A 17,297-nucleotide genomic window follows, 5' to 3' on the forward strand; every position below is an offset into this window, starting at 1 on the left:
TGTATAATGTAGATACCTACCTATTTGTTGACTAAAGTTTCCAATCTTTTAATCGTTATAGGAATAGGTGCTATATGGCCATTTCATCGAACCCACTAATATGGGTCAATAGTATTGACCGATACAATTTTAGTACCGATTTCAAATACTCAGTTCCTTTTGACTGAAGTAAAATTTGAACAATGATCTTTGTATCTTGAAATAAGTTTTGCACTTTTCCAGTGTTCAACAATGAGATAATTATTAAATTGACTCAAGAAATTAACAGAGTATGCTATATCAGGACTAGTTAATACTGCTAAAGATGTTAATAAACCTATTAATTTCTTATATGGTTCATCATTACAACTCTTTTTTGTTGAATCAAAATTCAATTTAGTTTTCACATGTTCACAATCAGACATGTTGAATTATTGCAATACATATTTGAAGAATATAATCGATAGCTTTACTACCTTTTCCATAATTTCTAGTAATATTCATCCCTAATCATTTTTTAGCTTCCCCTAATTTTTTTTTCATAAAATTTTCTATCAGAAAATTCATTCAGAATTAACATTAGTTAAAACAAAAAAGTCATCCACGTACAATGCAACAATAGTAAGCCAGTTATTTTTTGATTTATGTAAATACTATGATCAATATTGTTGATCTTTTGAAACTTATATCTATCAAAATTTTATTTACTATATAGGACATGAATTGCCCTGTTTAATTCACTTCTGAGTAAAACCCAGAGCCACAAGTCTCGTTCTATAACATAGCATTAATACAATCTTTAGATACTAAAAAACTCCTTAGTTCCTCAGGAATTTCCAATAGGTTCTTCAAATTGTTGCAATTATATTGTATTTCTTCACAAAATATGGAATAGAAGAATAATTTGCTGCTCAACTGAAAAATGTATTGATAAACCTTGGAAATGAGGGGCTTCTTATAACCTGATTTCTCAGATATGGGTATCCGAAAGGTAAATCTATTATTCATTCTGCCTCTTTTCAGTTTGTTTATTACAGCTATACTGAATATTCCTAAAACAAAATCTCACTGTAGGTCTTTTCATAGATCTTATCGAACCATTATGTAAATTCAATATTTGTCAAAACTGAAAATAAACATTGAATGCAATTTCTTTATTTCAGGTAGTATTTCTATTAATGAGTCAATGGAATGAATGTAACTTCATTTTAGGGCTCACAAGTAAATATCCAATGGAATGATAGCCCTTAAAATATATCTATTATTCATTTTGAATTGACTTACAAGAATATCAATATTTGTCAATTTTTCCCACCCAATCATCAAATAAATTTGGACTTATGCATCATACATGTCTCTATAAAGAAGAAATGTGCTAATTTAAAATCTTAATGTTGGGATTATATTATTATTCAATATTCTCTAAAAATTTTTTACAAACCTATAAGCATGAATAACTTTCTTGAAAGACTGACGCTCACATTTTGATTATTCATTTCTCCCAAATTCTTCAAAGAAAGAAATTGCCATTTCTGGAAAAATGAGATCTGAGAATTTGGTTGATATCGGTTATTTTTTATTCATTATTAAAGAATACAATATATGATTTATATTTGAACAAAATTTTAAGACATGCGTTTGACTGATGATCATAGAGAAATCTTTGTTTATGGTTATGACTGCGTTCGGCAAATCCACACTAGAGATGGGCAAAGGTCAGAAAATTATCGATATCTATATATTGTATCGATATTTTCTGACACTATCGAAATGTATCGAAATACATATGTAAGAGTAAAATATCGATATATATCGCTGTGATATTTTGGTGTGAGAAAATTCTGTTGATTTGAATAAAGTTTTTCTATCATAGAGGATAATAATAAGATTCAGTGGAAAACGACATATTTAGTAGTTTGCTTCCATTTTTATGGAGTATTTTGTCGTCCTGAACATTTATAGGGACATTGATGTTGACGAGGACGCTGTGATTACAAAGTTTTCAAAGGGTTCAAAGTTTTAAAGACCAAATTAGATTTTGTGATGTAGTTGCCAATTGTCTTCTTTTTTTCATATTAAACAATCTAATTTTTTTTAAATTTCTTCCCGAATGTTTAAAACCCTGATTAGTAAATAATGCTATTATAATACAACAAATACATAAGGGTACAACTTTTTTTTGCGAAATTCGAGGCTTTATTGTAAAAAACTGGTTATACATTTATAATTCAAAGTATTGCCCATCGCTGGTCACTACTTTCTCCCATCTTTCGGACAGCGTACAAATTGAAAAAACTGGTCATCTTTTGAAGCGATCCACGAATCGATTCAAGTTTTTACTTCTTCATAAGATCGGAAGTGTTGGTCAGCCAGGCCGTGTGCTATTAATTGAAACAAGTGATAGTCCGTGGGAGCAACGTCTGGAGAATACGTCGGGTAGGGTTGTGGGATAGGAATTCCCATTTTAACGTTTCCAAGTATATCTTGCCTCGTTTCGCAACATGGGGTCGAACATTGTCATGCAATAAAATCAATTCATCTTCTCTCTCGTTGTATTGCGACGGTTTGTTTTTCAATGCTCGGTACAAACGCATTAATTGCGTTCGATAAAGATCGCCTGTGATTCTTTCAGTCATAATACACTACGCCGAGCTGGTAATATAATAATAATAATAATAATGGTCCCACCAAATACTGAGCATGACCTTAGAACCGTGAATATTCGGTTTGGCCGTCGATGTGGAAGCATTGTCAGGATATCCTCATGATTTTATGCGCTTGGGATTATCGTAATGAACCCATTTTCCGTCTCCAGTCCCAATCCGATGCAGAAACCCCTTCCGTCTTTGTCTTGCAAGCAGCTGTTCACAAGTAAATAAACGTCGTTCAAACACCTCGCGGCTTCAACTCGTACCGCACCCAATTTCCTTGTTTCTGTGTCATTCCTATGACATTCAGGCGTTTTGAAATGGCTTTTAGTGTCACTCCTATTGATCCTACAAGTATTGTTGCGTTTGACATGAGTATTGATCAATTATTGCCTACAATTCTGCATCTTCAAAAAACTTCTCTCTTCCACCGCGATGCTGGTCATCGACATCAAAATCACCATTCTTGAAGCGTTGAAACCACTCATCTATTCCTTAATTTATTTAATCAAACGGAACAAGCCATTTTACAGATGTACCAGAAAATAACTAAACCTAGACATAAACAATATCGTTGGTACGTTCTTCCACCAATATCGTTCTCACTATAGGTATTTGAAAGCATTCGATGAACCTCAGCCGCGGATTTTTTCATATTTTAGTAGAAAATTGAAACTTCCGCAAATGACGAGAATTTGGCTCGTAAGCTAACATGGTTAATCGTGAATAACTTTAAGATGCAGACACAAATCGGCTAACATGTCAATGGCGTTATGTTCACAAATACCTAAACTTATTGTATGACATCTACGATATATTTATTTCTACTACCACTTACCGTTACAGCCATCTATTGCAAAACGGCGGACGCAAAGTTGTACGCCTTATATAAATATTCATATGAATATCTAAATATGAATATTTTTGAGAGGTAAGGCTTGATATCGGTATAATCTGGGATTTGGTCCCATAGAAATACTCGAAGCCCATAACGGCGAACCCCCTCAAAATTTAAGGCTAGGACCGCCCTTGATTTGTCGTCATGGAAAGTTATTTGCATCAAATATTTTCATGTGAGCAAGGGCCAAACGGTATGTTCTAGGACAAAAAATCATATAGAATTCCACCCTAGAATCAGCATAGTATACCGAGTGAATCGTCTGAAATCAGCTAACGATACAAGGTTTCCGAAAAAAATCTTTTATTTTCTAGAGGGATACCCAGTGAAGGATCTACCGGCATAGTGACGGGGTCCAAGGGGCGGAGCCCCTTCGGCGAGCAGAGCGAGTTACATGAACTAAACCTGAGACGGAGTTTTGCTGAAATTATTTAACACAAAAAGAATTCTACCAAACCTGAAATCCGTTTCCACAACATGGATGACTCTAAAAAAAACTACTGTTTCAAAATTAATCAATTCGTCCTGGTGAGATTATTACTTGTTGGATGCAAATATTCATGTCAACAATCACCGAGAATCCCGACACAATTCTAGCCGATAAATTAAATTCTAAATCTCAAATTAAACTAGTAATGGCTGAAATCTAGAACAAGGTACGTATCTTTCTTGAAGTCTCGATAATTATTGGAAATCTTTCAGAAAATTCTCTGTTTTCTTCTCTAGATACGCGACTCCGTTGGCGCTTCATCGGCGATCAAACACACGACGAATCTACAAACCACCGCGTCTTTGAAAATTCCAGTAGCGTAACATGAATTGAAGAGTGCTAAATCGTTGCAATTTTGGACACTCCCGTGTTCTCATAATGCCATCTTTTTTACGTGACTTACATCGTAGGTGTCGGAAAATGCTCGAAAAAAAAATATAGGGCTTACTTTCATTAACCTAATTTGAAGTCCTTAAGTCCAAAGGTAAATTAAAATAGTGGAAATATGATTATAGCCTCTTCAATTTTTTTTATCGTTTAATCCCTAAAAGATTGAAAAATATTATAATTGATTCTGATATGGAATGCACTTCTTATATTTCTGAAAATCCGCGATCGGATTTTCACCACTAATCGTTCTCACGGAATGAAAATGTATTGACTTACAATTAGAATTGAATAGACCATGAAACAGTTGTTTGAAAGTTCCTACCTTAATGTTTTCAATTATGGTCTTCCATGTTGAAGATGATTGTTCAGAAGTAATACCCATCAGGGATGAAGGGTCGAAAGGATAAGAATATTACTTCCGATCCAATTCAGAAGATGAAGAATTCACTCACAATTTATACTTGGTCTATTTTAAAATGAAAATAAAACACTAATGGTTTCAAATAAAGATGAAAAACTATTTTCTTCTATAAATATAAAATATTTTAATTATTTGACGATGATAATCAGCATAAGAAAAACTGTAAATACTAATTGTCACTTTAGCGAGACGAACGAATGAATGAATTTGACAAGATATGTATGGCTGGTGAATTTCACGCCACCGAAGATTGATGTGTTGCCTCTAGATTGCCGCAGGTCATTCAGTTTTTGGAAGCGAACTAACATGCCACCCACTCTGAAAACCTGCTACAGTGATACAACAGGTAAAGGTGAGTGATCAGAACGCATTCGTTCTATTGCATCGGAAAAGGACATAATTTGATGATGGGTCGTCTAACAACACCAGAAGCATTTGTAACTTCAGCAACGCGAGAGATGGAGACAGAATCTGGTTCTCCTGACGCCAACACCTCCAGAAGTCTTGTTGGATTGGCTGAACGATTTGCCAACGTGAAAGACGTTCGATAGCTGTAGATGTAACATCGACATCAGGGGGAGAAGTAAGAGGGCGAAAGATTAAGAAGTGTCCGGGAGTTATAGCCTCTAGATCAGATGGATCAGACGATTGAAGATATAAAGGACGAGAATTGAGGATAGCTTCAACCTGGGTAGAGGCGGTAAGAAATTCCTCTTGAGTGAGTCTTTGCTCACCGATTACCAGAAGCAGATGATATTTTCAGCTTTTACGGCTGCTTCTCAGAGGCACCGAAGTGCGGACTAGCAGGCTGTATGAAACGCCAATCAGTCCCGGAAGCAGAATCAACATCAAACAGGGACTGTTGATGCTGAGTAGCCGACAATTGACGTCCTACCCGAAGATAATTGTTAACTCCGACAAAATTAGTGCCGTTATCTGAGAAGATTACAGATGGATGACCTCGTCGTGCTTCGAAACGAAGATATGCAGTTAAAATGCCAATTCCAAGGGCATGGTGATGAAACAAATGAATACTACTAAGTAGGCTTTCGTGCTTACAGCGCCGCGTAACCGAGCGCTAGTAACGTAAAAGGGACCTTTGTAGTCAACCCCAGTGGTCACGAAGGCAGCAGAAGACGACAAGCGCTCATGTGGAAGATTACCCATTGGTTGAATTATTGGTAGAGGCTTAAAAGAAAAGCATTTATTGCATTTACGCAGGCGATTACGTACTACATTGCGTGCGTCGAGTATCCAATATTGACGACGGATGTAGGAATGAGTCGCTAGAGAGTTGGCGTGGAGCAGACGAATATAAGTATCATCAAAAATAGGTAACATGTCTGAAATGACTGTTCTTGTGAAGGATAGGATTTTTCTTTTGATATGACCACAAGAAAGCATGTAGGTGACTTTATGTTCATCAAAAGATAGATGAAGTTCCTTGAACAGACGATGACGAGATTAAGGTTTTTGAATCTCAACAATTTCCCCAGAGAAGTGTAGAGTTTATTCCCACCGAATTAGACAATTTTTAGCTTCTAGATGCTCGAGGGAGGATAGGAGACCCGACCGGGTTCTACTTGAATTTTGTGCATTGAATTCAAACATAAAACAGAAGGCATTTACTCTTTTGAGTTTGAGAGGAGATGAAAAACACTCGATTAGAATTTGTGGACTCTGAGTGACATTGAGTGACCAAGAAGTAACAGGTTTCGACTCAAGTTGCACATCTACAAGATTTGATGTATAACCAGAAGACACAGGCCAAGAGTTTGGATGAGAACGTAACCAAGAGGTCCACTCCACCATAGAGGATGATGGTGGATGTCTTTGATGATATTCCCTTAGAAGCACAGTCAGCTAGATTTTTTTCAGAAACGACGTGTTTTCAGAAGGAATATGGCTCTAAATCTTGAATTTTCGCAACACGATTTCCAAAAAATGTTTTGCATTTGTGGCTTTTACCTCGGGTCCAAGATGAAGCGACAGAGGGATCAGAATAGTCAACAATCTCAGCAATGAGAAACGGGATGATACGTGGAGTAGATGAAGAAGCTTGGAGAGAAGATGAGCACCACATAGCTCAAAACCCGATAGAGTTACAGCTTTGCAAGGGGCAATTTTGGACTCAGTTGTCACAAGAGTCACACACTTAATATTGACCAGAAGAAGTTAAAGTGTGCAGATAATCAACACCAGCATACCCAGACTCTAGGACGTCATAAAAAGCAACCAGAATATTAGAAGAAGGGGAAGAAGTTTCTGGAATGAAACGCCAAATATGAACGTTGGTCAGATCAGGAAGCTGAGATTGAAGGTTTCTTGTAATCATTAGGAAGCCCTTGATTCCAGTTCAAATTGGCAAAGTTTTTAATCATGTGAAATTCGATTTGCTCGACAAGGCTCTCTTAGTGGCCTTGACACTGGTGGATATCTTGGAATCACTAACATAGCAATAAAAATGAAACAAAACTTAAATATTCAATTTTTATCGTAAAAGTAAATAATAAAGTGTAAAAAAAAGTAGTTTCCTCAAAGAAAATTCTGAAAACATTTTAAAATAACTTCAAAAAATTGAAACTTATAACATTCTTTTTCGCGATTTATTATTGGCAAACTTGCATATTTTTGAGTCACAATCTAGTTTCTCCAGTACACTATATTCTATCTAATATATATATATATATATATATATATATATATATATATATATATATATATATATATATATATATATATATATATATATATATATAAGAAGTACCACTAAAGTGTGAAATTAAAATATATATATATATATATATATATATATATATATATATTTTAATTTCACCCTTTAGTGGTACTTCTTACAGGGCTTCCCGGGTATTTCTACCAAGAGAAGTATATATATATATATATATATATATATATATATATATATATATATATATATATATATATATATATATATATATATATATATATATGTGTGTGTAAAGGATAACGAGGGTTTTTGTTCATAAAACAAAGCACAAAAGGATAAGGACAGTCCCTCACAGAGAAATTCTAACCGTAGACACGTGTTTCGGGCTTTCGGCCCTCATCAGTACGGTGAAAAAGTGTTAGGATGAGCAACACTTGAAACAAACTATATTCTATCTAATATATATATATATATATATATATATATATATATATATATATATATATATATAAGAAGTACCACTAAAGTGTGAAATTAAAATATATATATATATATATTTTAATTTCACACTTTAGTGGTACTTCTTACAGGGCTTCCCGGGTATTTCTACCAAGAGAAGTATATATATATATATATATATATATATATATATATATATATATATATATATATGTGTGTGTGTAAAGGATAACGAGGGTTTTTGTTCATAAAACAAAGCACAAAAGGATAAGGACAGTCCCTCACAGAGAAATTCTAACCGTAGACACGTGTTTCGGGCTTTCGGCCCTCATCAGTACGGTGAAAAAGTGTTAGGATGAGCAACACTTGAAACAAACAACAAACAAACAGAGTCAACAACAGAAGCCAGCCGTCCATTTGTGGTTTCAGCAGGAAGACCCAATGGGTAGCTATAGCTTCCTACGTGGTGATGTTGGTTGTTTCCCGAAAACCCATTGGGTCTTCCTGCTGAAACCACAAATGGACGGCTGGCTTCTGTTGTTGACTCTGTTTGTTTGTTGTTTGTTTCAAGTGTTGCTCATCCTAACACTTTTTCACCGTACTGATGAGGGCCGAAAGCCCGAAACACGTGTCTACGGTTAGAATTTCTCTGTGAGGGACTGTCCTTATCCTTTTGTGCTTTATATATATATATATATATATATATATATATATATATATATATAGAGAGAGAGAGAGAGAGAGAAAGAGAGAGAGAGGGGGTTTCAAGTTCGACTACCTATTAGACGTTTTTGGAGAACGGGGCCTATTTGAAATCTGAAAATTCGGAATATGACATTGTTCATGATGCCCTATTCACCATAAATATTTTCGAATCTACTGCACTTCCGGTTATTCAAGAAATGGAAAAAATGTTTTCAAAATTACATTTTTTGTCTTAGATATTATCAAGATTTCCATTCTCAATTACTTCTTCCTAAAATTATTGCGTTAGTCCTTATAGTTTTCAAAATATTTAGAAAAAACCGAAAAAAAGAGAGAATTTCCTTAGTCACTATTACGTGAATTATTCTTACTGCAAATATCCTATGCTTATACTTAGGGTTGCCAGATGTCCGGTTTTCGACCGGACAGTCCGGTTTTTTTCATGTTTGTCCGTTCGAAAAAATCTGGGTAAACCGGACAGAAGATTGTCCGGTTTTTAAATTTCGCGCAATATCTGACGCGACCGCGCAATATCTAGCGCAACCGCGTGACAACCAACAGTATTGTTTGTAGTTACGTAGATAGATATTGCGCATGTCAATGTTATGGGAAATCTATGGACTGACGAAAGAAATCGTCTCGACGTAAACACTGTAAAATATGAATTGTGTGTGTTCATGTCAATATAAATGCTAGTTGCACGGAATTTAAGGATGCTATGTCAAGCAATAAATCTTTGTTGAAAGCAGTCTCATCAAATGCTAAGTATATAAAGAAGTAGACTGTAAGCTTTTCTTAATTTTTTGTTATATTTTGTAATTTATAATATGAACTAATAAAAAATAAAAATTTGTCCGGTTTTTTCCTCATATACATCTGGCAACCCTACTTATACTTGATTCACCTTCTCGAACTAGAATGATGTGGGAATATCGTGCATATCTTGAACTTAAGAAATATATCACAGGGTGTTTCGAATATTATGGCAAAAATTGTGAACAAAATTTGATCATAACTTTCGATTTTCAAATTAGAACCCTATTTTTTCATTATTGCGTTAGATTCTACTGAGAAAATAATAAATAAATAATTTTGTGACTTTTTACAAACGAAGCACAATATTTTGGAAAAATTAATATCTAGCTATGAAAGAGTTGTGACATACTCGTAAGTGAATAAAAATACAAGAAACGTAAATTTTTCAGGGAGGGAACGGTATAAATGAACTGAAAATATATGTGAATAATTCCAATTAGCATATAATTCTCTTATTGATAACTGCCAGCACAATATTCTCTATATCGAATGAATATGTTGGAATTGTCTGTATTTGCAATAGGTCACATAATCTCTTAAAAAATAGAGAATTCAGTGGAGATAATAATTTAATCCTTGAAATAAAAATATATGGCTTTTCGAAATTGTTGCCTATCTTTCTAAAATTCCTTATGCATTGAAATAAATATGCATGAGATAAACATTATTATTATTTGATTGAAATGATTTTGGGGAAATCCGACTGATATGAAATTCAAATATAGGCGAATATCAATATATCATTATTTCCTATACTACAAGAAAAATCCATACTCCCAAGTCATGGTCAAAAATTACTATTTATTATTCTTGCCAGATCTCTTTTTTTGTTTGAGGAGTATAAACTTCTCGAAATAAAATTATCTGAATTTTTGAATCTTGTTATCTTATTATAAATATGAAGCGGATTTCTCAGGAAACATTTTCTATATTGTAGTTATCGTAAATAAGAATGGCTTCAAGAAAGCTGGTACATATTTTTCTTCTAACGATCATATTTTATACAATCAAAGGTGAAAAACTTGATGATATGAGTTGGCAACCTGGTGATATTATCAAATGCAAATTATCTGGTGCTGCAGGTTTTTTTGGTTTCAAACATTACATGATAGGGGGTGATAAACCAAACCATGTGATATCTGTTTTCAATGATGGAGGTATGTATAATATTGTTGTAGCAACTCTTTTTCATTTTTCTGTGGGAATTCTTTTATACATAAAATTCGCCCAATGGATAGGTATAATTGTATAATATTCTATAGATAAATCTTTCATCTTTCGAAAATTTATTGTTGCTTCATTGGGATAAAGCACACCAAAAATATCACAGATATTCTGTTACCTTTACGGTAATATAAATTCTAATATGTCCATCATATCTTTGTACAAGAAGACTGTTATGACAAAAAAGTGTTTGAGTTTGTCGATTGGTAAAACTGGATACATCCTAAATTGAAAAAAAAATTGAAAAGCATTGACTTGATGTAAGAAGCTTTTTAGAATTCATTGGTTCATTCAATTGCACCCTTAGAGACGCGCATGAAAGAACAAGTAATCTTATACCTTTGAAATTGTATGCGAGGAAAGTATACTGCGAGTCCCAGTACGAAATATGAAATACGAAGCATATTGGAAATAATTCATTTTAGGCACAAATTGTCTAGACAATATATCAACATTGCTCATTAGGCTATTCGATAACCAAAAAAAATTAGGGCAGGCCATTTGAAAAAAAATTGAACATCATTTTTAAAAAATTGCGGTGTCTTTCGGACCACTGTAGAGTGATCCGTAAATTTACAGGAGACTAGAATACTTTTCGGGAATACAATGAAAAATAAATCGTACAATTATCTGGAACGGTTTTCAAGATATGATCTTTAGTTTAAACTTTAAACCATCAAAACCATGAAATTTTTCGAAAAAAGTGGCCTTCGTCAAAAAGTACCACAGGTAAATTGAAACAAGTGAGGTATTTCTAAATCAGAATTGCATGTAGATTATTAGCGTGTTGAAAAATTAGCATTTCTATTCAAAAAAAAAAACAAGGTGGTATCGTGGTACACTTTCGGACCAGCTTGTAGAGTCAAAAATATGTTATGGACCGATCGAGAACTATGAACTCAGCCTTTATACAAGCAATTTCAACTCGGTCGATTTTGTTTTCAAAGAACTATTATTTTTGTCTTCAAATATTCCTCTTGATTTTCCTATTGTTCTGATTATGCCATCCACGCAAATTTTGGCACAAACCTTGAAATGATCACTCTATTATATTGCAATATAATTTTATGGTCTATTTTTTCATAGTTCTGCTGATGTGATCAGGTCGAAATTTTGCACGGATCTTGGAATTGCTATTCTTCACATACGAGGGTTACTATTTATGTGTTGAGAATACACAAAATAAACAAGCGATTTTGATGAAAAATATTTGTATTGCTTTTTAAAATAATCACCTTTAAGGTCTGTACACTTTTGCAAGCGGTTGAACCATCATTCGAAACATTTTTTTCCAATCAGGAGGTGGTTCTAGTTACGCGATCAAAATGGAATTTCGCACGAGCCTTGAAATTGTCATTCATCATCTGAATTCAAATTTTCATCTCGATTGAATTAGCAGTTTTAAAATAACCAAGAACACAAAATTTCTATTGATCATATTTACGAAAACCCTAGTCAGATTTTGCCCATCAACGAACTTATCCGCGCATTTATGATCTGAATATATCCTGAAAATTTTTAGTTTTCATTTTTTTTTCCTTCGGAAATTATATTATACGGTCGGACAGACGGACAGAATCAAATTCGAGGACGAATTCGTCATCAGTAAGTCTAATCTTATCGTTTGTTATCGTTGAGTGTCAAATAATAGACCCCTAGATATCTAAAGTGTTTCATAATTTTGATGATACCTGTAATGTGCAAGTTTTGAGAATGTTATACTCTTATTCTCTGGTTATAATCGCAATCTTGCGATCACTGCCTAAGTCACAGTAGTCGCACTATCTCACACCATAGTGGAGAGATGACTGCAACACGGCGACCCCTATAAATCCGCCGGGGCCAAAGTAGAGTGTGGCGCGACACCACTAACGCCACTTCTTGGGCAGACGGAGTCACTACAAATAAAAAAATTATTCGTCACATTTTGGTGGAATGTTGTCAACTTGTAGGGCATGAAAAAGTTTGTTGATACAATCATTGGCGTAACTAGAGTTGACTTTGAAAAAGCTTTCAATTATTTATGAAATTTTATTATGAATTGTTACTACAATTTTTTTTATTTCTTCCAATCAATGGGGGAGGTTATGTTCCTAATAATCCCCCATCGTTACGTCTATGCATACAATATTGTACTCTGAATTATTCACAGCTAATGGCGTGATCTCCGACATACATCACATTTACTTCACATCTGGCATTAACAGAGATAAATGCGAGAACTATGGAAAAGGATCACTATCTAGGGAAGAGACGATAAAAAAAGCTCAAAGAATGGTAGGAACAACTTTCACATATGATTTGTCCCTTTGTAATTGTCAACATTTTACAAATTATTGGGCCAATGGCTCATCTGGAAAATGGTATAACAATCAATCACTCCGAAGTTCAGCTGACTATTGTCCAGTATAATATGAGAATTAACTTAGATAAAAAAAATTGATCTGGAACTAAAATAGTTGATTTGATATCATCCTTTGACAATGTTGTAGAATGAATTCATGAAATATTCTTGAAATAAAAACGCTTTCGTATTTTATTTAATGAAGATAGGAATACAAGCACCTGTTCCAACCCATGTATATTGTGCAACAAGTGGGGAAAGTTCAACTTTTCTCACGAGTGTGGAAGTTTGTGACAGGAGCCTGAAAAGCAGCCGTGTGAAGCTGGCAGCCCCAGGATCATTTATTCATCGTAGGTCCACGTTTGTCCACCCCTATTTTTCATTTGTCCAGGCATCGTTCGAAGAAAATGAGAAAATACATCTTATCCGTTTCTGAGCAGCACCCCCAAATTACAAAAAAATGTTTAAAATGCCATAGATCATTTGGACTTTCCCCACTTATTTTGTGCAACAAGTTTTTGAAATGCCATAGATCATTTGTCCATCGTATGTCCACGTTTGTCCACCCAATAATTTCATTTATCCACCCCATGGAACCAAAAAAATCGACCATTCGAAATCACGCGGCACCCCCAAATGCGAATTTTCAGCTCAAAATTCAGGATCGTTTGTCCATCGTAGGTCCACGTTTGTCCACCCTCAGGAATCAAAAAAATCGACCATTCGAAATCACGCGAAGTGTGAAGTTGGCACCCCCAAATAGGGATTTTTCAGCTCAAAATTCAGGATCGTTTATCCATCGTAGGTCCACGTTTGTCCACCCCCAGGAATCAAAAAAATCGACCATTCGAAATTACGCGAAGTGTGAAGCTGGCACCCCCAAATGCGAATTTTGATTTCAAAATTTCAGGATCGTTTGTCCATCGTAGGTCCACGTTTGTCCACCCCCAGAAACCAAAAAATCGACCATTTGAAATTACGCGAAGTGTGAAGTTGGCACCCCCAAATGCGAATTTTCAGCTCAAAATTCAGGATCGTTTGTTCATCGTAGGTCCACGTTTGTCCACCCTCAGGAATCAAAAAAGTCGACCATTCGAAATCACGCGAAGTGTGAAGTTGGCACCCCCAAATGGGGATTTTTCAGCTCAAAATTCAGGATCGTTTGTCCATCGTAGGTCCGCGTTTGTCCACCCCCAGGAATCAAAAAAATCGACCATTCGAAATCACGCGAAGTGTGAAGTTGGCTCCCCCAAATGCGAATTTTGATCTCAAAATTTCAGGATAGTTTGTCCATCATAGGTCCACGTTTGTTCACCCAATAATTTCATTTGTCCACCCCCAGAAACCAAAAAATCGACCATTTGAAATTACGCGAAGTGTGAAGTTGGCACCCCCAAATGCGAATTTTGAGCTCAAAATTTCAGGATCTTTTGTCCATAGTAGGTCCACGTTTGTTCACCTTTTTTTGTCGAAAATTTGCAATGTTGCTCAATATTTATCCTGTTTAATTAAACATTGGTATTAATCAGCAAACGGTGCAATCGGTAGAAATGAAATAAAAACAGTGCTGTAATGAACTCATTAGAGCATCGTTTTCAGATATACTTTTCGTTTTGTGGTTGTCTATACTTACTTCTAATCCTATCAAATTTCAACAAACGTCAATAATTGTCAATATAATATAATTTGGATATAGTGAAATGATTTTGCAACATTATTCGGCTATTCGAAAATTCTCCCAATTCTGGTGGTGTTATATCGATAATTCACGAATTTAATGCGTAGTTTTAAATTATTTCAAACTTCGAAACATACGATTCAGGTTCAAATTCCGTAATCTGTCAATTTTCGTAACAGTCACACCAACTGCCAAGATACAATACAAAAGTCACTAGGATATATAATCTAAATTTTTCATTGAATTTCGACAATATTTCACAAAATTTGTCTGAAATAGAGAGAATATCGTCTAATACTCGTTGCAGAAGGCAATTCCAATACTCTTGCGTTCGAAAACGAGCGACGAAGGAGCGAGTTCGCATTCGTGTTGGAATAGGAGCCTATTCTGCAACTTATTTTAGAATATACTATCATTTTTTGAACTGTGCAACTGGCCCTAAGTTGAACGTTGTCAAGAATCTACAAATGGGCGAAATCTGAAATACATTCAAACGACGGAAAGTTATAGTAAAAGTTTCCTTTGGATTTGATCTTCTCTCCGGAATTCTGAAGGACAATAACTGCATAATTTTGGGGGACCAAAGGGATGCCGTTCAGAACTTCATATATTAAAATCTTATCATTAATTTTTTCTTTATGCAGTTTGCAAAACTAACCATGTTGAACCTAGATTGGGCTTCTGTGTAATTAAAATATTTTATGAGGAAATTCTTTCGGTATGACAGGTATAGAAGAAATTTGTGTTGCACACTTTCAAATCGTTTCTTATAAAATTCATAATGAGAGTTTCAAATCGTAGGAGTCATTTAAGGTAAGTAAGCTTTTATTAGTCCTGCATAGTAAGCATTTTATTTAAAGATGAAATAGTATTATGAATATGTTGAATGAAATTTAATAATATCTAATAATGAAATATATTTGTACTTGAGCTGTTTACAAGAACAGATGTACCTACACTTCAAGTCATACATGAAATCAAATTAAAATCTATCACACATAAATTCTTCTACGGAATAATAACATTTAGCTATCAGGATCCTTCGGACAGCCATTTTGAACTTTCCAATAACAAATTCAACAATTTCATTCGGGAGTCGATCGAACATTTTTACTCCCGCATATGTGGGTGACTTCTCAAACATGGACAGCCTGTGTCCCTCCAACAATAGTCTGTTAGCATTTCTCGTCCCGTATAGATGCCAAAAGGAATTTACTTTTATGGAAGATACTACATTATTTTTCACATATAGTAAAAGTCTGTAAATATATATGCAAGGAAATGGGAGAATTTTTATCTTTTAAAAAATGGTCTGCACGAGTCAGTTTTGTTGAGATCAAATATCAAGCTAATTATGCGCTTCTGTCCAACGAACACCCTATTCGTGTCCACACTAGTGCCCCTCAGTATCGTTAAATAACTCATATTACTGTATATGTCCATTTCATTGTGTTAATAGCAAAGAAACCAGAATTAATTTGTACGCACACATCATTGACGTGGTGTTTCCAGTTTAAAAACTCATCGGTCTTGACTCCCAAAAATTTCGTTCCAAGTACAGTATGGATGCTCCGAAATTCTACCTCCCTAATACAGCTAGTTTTAAAATTCAGACGAACAGTCTTACTTAAGTTCAATATGATATTATTACTGCTGCACCATGCATCGAAGTCAACCATTACAGTTCTCAGCTTAGGTTCTAACTCCCCATGCGACGCCGCCGAGACCACAACTACTATATCATCAGCAAACATGGTGACCTTGAACCTTTTTATTATTTATGGTAATTTATTTATGAAAATTAAAAACAGAAGTGGCCCCAGCACCGACCCCTGGGGAATACCCATATCGATGTCAAAGTCCTCCGAAACATACTGGTCAACTCCTACACAAATCTTCCTGTAATTCAAATATTCACTTTCAGCATATTTGCCCTGAAGCCACAGGCATACAGTTTATCAATCAAAAAGTCATGATTAATTATGTCAAATGCTTTTGACAGGTCGAAAAAGAGAACAGCTACGTGATTACCGACATCTAGCCCGATATAAACCTTCTCAAACAAAGAAGCAGCCGCACTCTCAGTCGACCTGCCATCACAAAACCCATGCTATGATTCAGAAATGACGGAATTTCTACCAACAAAGGACACAATTATATCGAACAACAGTCGTTCAACTATCTCATCTACAACATTTAATAAAACTACTGGTCTATAATTGTCAAGATTGAGAGGGTCATCTTTTTTGAGTATGGGGATCAGCAGCTTCTTTTAAGCCCTTTAGGAAACATTCCAGTTGCAAACATCTGATTCGCCAGAAACTAAATGAGCCAATTTAGCGGACAATGATTCAACCAATTTTATGGTCATTCCGTCCGTACCAGAGCTATTCTTTAATTTCATTTTCGTCATCATATCGATGGTATTTCGCCAGAATCTACATACTTATCAAAGAAACTTTCGGAGATACTCCTCATTGACACCGTACAATGCCGAGGCAAATTACTACCGAATCTATTCTCAAGAGCCGTGTGTGCCACACTACAAAAATGGCC

The 17,297-nt window shown here is 34.9% G+C and overlaps 1 protein-coding gene across 1 annotated transcript; it reads left to right on the forward strand.

Moving 5' to 3' along the window:
• The first annotated feature begins 10,176 nt into the window (after nt 1–10,176).
• On the forward strand, nt 10,177–13,258 carry LOC123674234. Its single transcript, XM_045609170.1, has 2 exons — nt 10,177–10,652; nt 12,872–13,258. Exons 1-2 carry the CDS (start codon nt 10,448–10,450, stop codon nt 13,129–13,131), a joined length of 465 nt encoding a protein of 154 aa, XP_045465126.1. The 5' UTR covers nt 10,177–10,447; the 3' UTR covers nt 13,132–13,258.
• Nucleotides 13,259–17,297: the final 4,039 nt, after the last annotated feature.

This window comes from Harmonia axyridis, chromosome 2, assembly GCF_914767665.1.
Source record: "Harmonia axyridis chromosome 2, icHarAxyr1.1, whole genome shotgun sequence".
NCBI lineage: Eukaryota > Metazoa > Arthropoda > Insecta > Coleoptera > Coccinellidae > Harmonia > Harmonia axyridis.

What these genes read in the sequence shown, in the direction of transcription:
- LOC123674234 (XM_045609170.1), top strand. Translation starts at nt 10,448, where the DNA reads ATGGCTTCAAGAAAGCTGGTACATATTTTTCTTCTAACGATCATATTT. An exon ending in ATCTGTTTTCAATGATGGAG is followed by an intron (nt 10,653 to 12,871) that starts GTATGTATAATA and finishes AATTATTCACAG; the next exon opens with CTAATGGCGTGATCTCCGAC.